The sequence below is a fragment of the Seriola lalandi genome, unplaced genomic scaffold, assembly GCF_002814215.2.
Source record: "Seriola lalandi dorsalis isolate HSWRI2012SDOR001 ecotype SW California unplaced genomic scaffold, Sedor1 jcf7180002052504, whole genome shotgun sequence".
Classification (NCBI taxonomy): Eukaryota; Metazoa; Chordata; class Actinopteri; order Carangiformes; family Carangidae; genus Seriola; species Seriola lalandi.
The window spans coordinates 883,205-889,916 of record NW_019523057.1 but is presented as its reverse complement, the minus strand read 5'-3'; the positions used below and the strand labels follow the sequence as shown (position 1 = coordinate 889,916).

Sequence of the window (6,712 nt, the reverse complement as noted above, 5' to 3'; positions counted from 1 at the left end):
TTGTTATTTTTATGAAAATCTTAAAATCTCTGTTAGTCATCATTGTTAGACAGTCACTTTTCTGGTCTGGTATGTCCCGTTATCTCTTTCAGTGTTCTTTCTAAATGGGTCATATATTAGCCCGTTAATGTTAGCTTTATCGTTTGGTTCAGTTAGCTACATCACAGTTACATATTGAAGTTAAGTGTAAATGTTGCGTAAAAACTTATCTCCACGTAAAACCTAATTTGTTTGGTGGAACCTGTTTTGATTTCGTGATGTATAAATCTCTACTTAAACACTACAGTTATAACTAGGCTGTTTAAATTTAGAGCTGGTGCAACCGGCTCATTCTGCGACACAACACAAACTCTTTTCCAATAAATTTAACCCATAAATCATAGATAACAAGTAGACTTGGTTTTCCACATGACTTACTGTCTTTTAAAACACACTGTATTGTAAAGGTGTTTTGTAATGCTACAAACTGAAAAAAGCACTATCAAATGTGTTGAATACTACAGCATATCATGCTGCTTAAAAGCACTGAATAACACCCTAAGACACACAATCCAAACCTTTCGACTGGGAGACCCCAGAGCCTAAGATATCCTCCATAACGGCATGAAATGCAATATGTGCTTTCAGAAATATCTTGAATAAAAAAACAAAAAAAATTAGATCCACTTAAAATGCAAAAATCAAAATGTATATTTAGTATCAAGAATCGGAGTAAGATTCTTGCCATTTTCTTGATCTTTGTCGACGCCAAACCAGCAGCAGAGAAGCATTTATTTAAATCAATTCTTCAATTTCTATCTGATGCAACTCACTCACCTCTAAAGTCTCGATAATTGAGTCACTGCAGTGATATACAGTAAATAAAGGGTTTTGATGGTGTACATTCAGTATTGGCCAGACATAATGGATCTCATCTTCATCAGTTGAGGAAATATTCCCCATCTCCCTCGGTCATGAAAAGCAGTAAGGTAAAGATATGCTTCACAGCCCCAGAGCTTTCATTGCTACAGTACCATACGTGCAGGGACTTTGTTGATGCACCACGCTCTATGTTTCAGTTTAATAAAAAAAAACCCTCAAAAAAAAAAAAACAAGGAGAGTGGGGTTTGATCAGTGAGCCTGGCACTGTGTGGTTAGCGTGACTATCTCAGCACATTAAGACCGGTAGTAAATACCTAAAACGCACTGCCTGACACAGAGGTGACATTGTTCCAGTTATTAATGATCTCTCAAGAAGCAGTTTCTCCTCTCATGTCCATATAAAATGCGTTAAATAAAAGTTTCTGTGCCCTCTTCTTCGTCATACTGTTTTTCCAAGATGCCTCCTACATGTCTTTTATTACTACTGTGCTCATAAATAAGTATGAGTGGACAGACACGGTGTTGCTCAGTCTTTCATGCGTCACCATCCTCACATGTTCAGTGTGGTTTTCAGTAAGGCACAAGTGGGTTATTCCTTCAGATAAACGCTGTGTGCCAGTCATGAAGGAACAAAAATGTCAACATTCGTCTCTTTAGTGAGGGCAGACTGACTGGTGAATGCAAGGCATATAAATTCATACTGTAAGAAGTGTAAACGAAAAAAAAAATCCACAGTCTGAGTATTTGTAGCAGTGAGGGTCCTCTTTATCTGATGCAGATTTTATGGCCTCTGGAAATTCAGCAGGAGATGAGCACAGATACATCTATTGCTTTCTAAGTTTGATGAATGTATTTATTTCTGTGTTTACAGGCTTTTTATGATGGTATATGAGAAGATGAAGTTGCTACCTCAATATGGGCTTTCATTTCCCTCCTGCTCAGAGAGAAGTTTGTGAAACTACTGCCTCTTATACAATCTCTTTTTTTTTCCCCAGTCAGGAGCACGCTTCTGATCGGGCTCAATCACTAACACAGCCGTCGATCATGTTGGTACAGACATAGTGAAAAGAAGTTGGAACTTCTGCGCTATCACACCGTGCATGATTTTTTTTTATGTGTGAGTATTAAACACACACACATGAAAGTATGGAGCTTGACGACTGATCTGTGTTTAAGTCACTCTCAAGGTTTTCAATCAATGATTGGAGCACAATCCACTTGACGAACGCGTATGAGTACCTTATCATTGACGCTCAGTCAATAAGCACACCAGTGTTTATTATGTGTGCTGTACTAGATGTGTTTCACTCAGTTCCTTAAAGCTCATTTCCTGCTGCTCTTCATTTGAGAGTTTCGATGATGGCGATCTCCCGCCTGTCAGCGTAGTCTGGGCTGAGGCCGTTTAGATAGAGGCTGCCGTTCCTGGCCAGGGCCCCTGGGACGGGACTGAGAGAGAGAGTCAAGTTGGGGTAAGTTTCTCTGTCCTCATACAGGTTGGCCGACAGCGTTCTCTTGCCAGGGGTCATTTCCTGGTTGATGGCTGTGTTAATGCCCAGCTCGGATGACAGCTTACGTTTGATGGATGCAGCGCGCTGAAACTTGTCATAGATGTCAACGCTGAGCCGCCGCCGGGTCTCTTTGAACTCTGCTGACACATTTGCTGTCCACTCGGCTGCATGAGCGCGAAACTCCCCGACCTGCAGAGAGAGAGAGACTGAAAATTGATGCCTGCAGGTGATCGAACACAAACTATTCCTCCCTGTAATGTCCATGTGTGCAACATTTACATCTGCTGTTAGTGTGGTTTAGCTTCAGAAAATGTCTGCTGATTTAATGCTGTCTGGTTAGTAAGCATGCAAAAGAAAGTTGGAAGTTTGTGCAGATTGATTGATTTTTCATGAAATGATAACCGATGTCTGGAAATAAAAATTTTAAAAAAGTCAGAGGTGTGTTGTAGAAAATTTCAAATGTAATTTAAAGCATATAAAATATGCAGTTCAGAGGCCAAAACTATGATCTTTTAAAATTTTAATCAAGAAACATATTCATCTTTAAATTCTTTGCAGGTGCTGAGAAACAGTTATGTGCACAAAGACACACCTGCACATTTAACTGAGGCCATGAAGTGCTGAAGGTGAAACATTTTCATAGCTCTGTAGAATAATGGACACTGGAAAGTGTGCTGGTATTTTTTTCTATCTTTATGAGTCTTTTTAAACTGTTAAAGCTACACATGCACAAAAGCCATGTCTGTCTTTTTGAATAACCTAAATGTGAACCGCTGACCGATAATTAATGTTCACTCTTTTGAACATAAATGCTATGTCCATTAATCTCTTTTGACTGTTTAACACCTCTTGCCGTGAGCGTTCTTCCACGTGTCTGCTGCTCTCCAATTAGTCTATGACAGAACTCTATAGCTTTCATCTATTCTTAGTAAATGTTCATCTATCATAAAGGTCAACTGCAGACGTGGAGATTTAAAATAAAAATAGAAATTAATAACTGAGGAGAATGTTTTAGAACTGATGAGATGAGTTACCTGCTGTTACATCTGTTACCCTGGGGCATCTTCTGCCATGCCCTCATCTTTGGTGCTTGCCTAACCTGAGTTGCCCCCACCCCCCCTCTGTGTCTGTGTGTGTGTGTGTGTGTGTGTGTGTGTGTGTGTGTGTGCACATTTCGTTCTTGTTGTTTGTTTCCCTAAACTTATCCTGCTCTCCGCCTCCCTACAGTCCAGTCTTCTCTGACTGTTACCCCACCTCACCTGCTCAAGCCTGCTGATCTACCTCTGCCCTGTGGCTTCCCTTTCGATCCTTGCTCGATCCCTTTCCTCTACTCCCTCAGCTCCCCACTGCTCTCCCTCCAGCCTCAGTGTCCAGCTCAACCTACCTTCCCAACCAGAAACCTGCGTCTCTTCCCTGTGCACAGCAATAAATAACTTAATTCCTGTCTGTGTTTCCATTTGTTCTGCTGCCAAGCACCTTCTTGCTGAGAGTTAGTCTATAACTTCCATAAAATCTTAAGAGCCATTATTAAGTAAATACTTGAATAGACTAATACTAGAATAATGGGAATTACTAATAAAGCTATTTGTGAATTAGAGCTGATTTTAGGTTTGTGTTGTGATTTCAGCTTTGCTCTACAGATGTGGCAAGGTGTAGACATGTTCGCACCTTACTCACCCATCACTTCACTGGTAAGGTTTATTTTAAACCAGGAGCCTCAAGCAGTAAACAAGAAATGACCTATGTGTGTGAGCAGTGTGTGACCCAGCAGCCCAGGTTCCTGGAGACTATATACTGTATCCAGTGTTTGTTCGTGTTCCTTGAGAGGAGAGGAGCGAACACATCATTGATCTCACCTTGATAATGCTTTAGGTCTCCATGCTGTTTATTTATCTATTGGACTCTGAGGTTTTGCTTGTTTAGAGTGGACTTCTGAGCGCTTACTTTAAAATTCATCGCGTGCGTGTCTGTATGTGTGTGCATGTACAGCACAAACACTTGAGTGTGTGCTGTCTCCTCCTCCTTCTCACTTTCTCTGCCTGCTCATCCGCATAACCCCACCACCCCACGCTCCCAAAACCCCTAGCCTTCCACCGCAGCCGCCTCTCACTAATGCAATTCTCGCTAGAGCTCACAGCCTCCACAGCTGTACTCCTAATTATGCCTGTGAAAGGATTCCCTCTGCAGACTGCCATATAGCCCCTCCTGCCTCACCCACCACCCTTTTTATGCTACATAGAATAAAGAAATAAGATGAGCATGTGGTTGGTTTATGCAGGAGTGTGTATGTGGATGCATGGCTCTTTTTCTTTTTATATGAACCTGCCAGAACAGCAAGGGCTCTTATTACTCAGCAGCAGCTACTGGAAACACCAAATATTTAATCCAGCCCTTGTATGGGAGGGTATTTACTCCACAGGGCGTAGCTGGGATGGAGATTCATCACTATAGATTTATGGCCTGAAGAGTGAAGTGGAAAACCCTGTGAGGTATTACTCTCACTATGAGGGGAGGGTGGATATGATCACACCTGTGAATTTACTGCAAATGTTCCTCCACCTACAATATATATCTGTCATATCGTGCTGGTGAGGCTGGTGAAGAGGAGTGTAGGGTGCAACATAAAGCAGCAGCAGCAGCATGAAGTGGTCTAATGCAAGTGGAGTTGCTCTGGTGTGTTACCTCTGCAGCTAAAGCTGACAACATATTTCATATTTAGAGCATGTTTTTATTTCCTATAAGCAGGATTTGACCTCTCTGTCTCTCTTTTGTCACTGTACTTCCCTCACTTCCATTTGTCAAGTGATGGTCTGAAAGTGGGTGCTGCCAGCTCCATTTCTATGATTCACTGTGCCAAGACTATAAAGACATGTAAACCCCACAGAATTTGGGGTTCACATTGAGAATGGGACACAACATTTTATCAATTCTCTAATGGGATTAGGATGGGAAAGGGTTATTTTTGTGGGAGTGGGATGGGAGAGGAGGTCTTGACCGCACTCTTTAAAATACTGACTTTAATGAAGGGAAATATGATTCTGGACTGAAATATCTTTGGTCTTGAGAAAACAAAACTAGGTCAAAACTTAGTGTATGGCTGGACCACGTATGGTTAATGTGCAAAATAGTGGACATAGCTGAAAACTGCTGTGGAACTGCTGTAAACAAGTGACATCATTGCGCTTTTGCATCCCAGACAAAAATGTAGGTTTATCTGGATCTTTATCAAAAAAAAAAAAAAACACTCCAGCAACTGAATATAAGGCTAAAATCAGGCATTCTCTAACTCCCAATATCCTCATCACATTTCTGTAAAAAACCCTCCAAAGTGAAATTCATTTTTTTTCTTCCTGTAGTGGAGAGAGGTTTCTTATCTTGCACTTCTGTCACCTCTAGAGTGACGCACAGCATTACGTACCTCCTCCTTAGTTTTCTTGGAGATAACACGGAACCAGTCTCCGATCATGCTGAGCACAGCGGCAAAGTACGCAAGGCCCACCAGGATCCAGAACAACACCACAGGCTTGTAGTAGTTCAGGTAATCTGGACTCTCTGACCCACCTGCAGAAACAAAAATGAAGCAAGTGCGGTATAAGATTCTGTTACATCACCGTGTATCAACTGTATCCTTATGAGAGAACAAAGCCAGGCAGGACTGATACAGCCAGTTAAGTCAGTTGAGAAAAACAGTTCTTTAACTTTCATTATTGTATCATTTAATGAGCCTTTGTCTTCCCATTTCATGTCTCTCTGCAGGAGGATGGTCATTAATTGCCCCTGAGCTTTATGGGTAGGATCATTTTGTAAGAATAAAAAAATAGAGGGCTGATAATTTTGAGACCAATAAGTAAGAAGAAAATTGCACAATACCACACATAGAATAAAATATTCAGGGACTGTTAAATTTCCTTGGGAATTTGTGTTCCTTGGTGCTCTAATAATGAACAGTGGTAAATGTTCATAAAGTAACAAGGTGGAATCTTGACTGTAAACTTCTAGATTTGATCGTACTCATATAACACATAAGTCATAGGCAGGGCTGTAAACTAACTTTTTGGCTCACCTGCCAAGGGGACCGGTAGATGAAAAAATCTACCGGCCAAGTAAATTTTTTACCGGCCAAGTAATAAATCTGTTTCAGTATTTTTCATTGAGATAACAGTATTATATAGCGATATATATATTAGGAAAGAGACCAAAATATTATTCAAAATACATTTTTAATATTTTGAATATTCAAAACATTGCGAACATGGGCAGTGCCAGTACCAGTTAACCTCCTGTTCTGATAACAAATGATAATAACAAAATTCAAGGAAAATAAAAAAAAAAAATAGAACAGA

General features: G+C 40.6%; 1 protein-coding gene across 1 annotated transcript in view; it reads right to left on the bottom strand.

Moving 5' to 3' along the window:
• Nucleotides 1–666: 666 nt before the first annotated feature.
• The window catches only part of LOC111650560 (potassium channel subfamily K member 2-like), a 29,864-nt gene continuing 23,818 nt past the window's right edge, over nt 667–6,712 (bottom strand). The window contains exons 6-7 of the mRNA XM_023400462.2: nt 5,788–5,930; nt 667–2,558 (exon numbers count right to left, since the gene is read on the bottom strand). Coding sequence (XP_023256230.1) covers nt 2,202–2,558; nt 5,788–5,930 — 500 coding nt within the window. The 3' untranslated portion in view covers nt 667–2,201. The remainder of the gene's footprint in view (nt 2,559–5,787; nt 5,931–6,712) is intronic.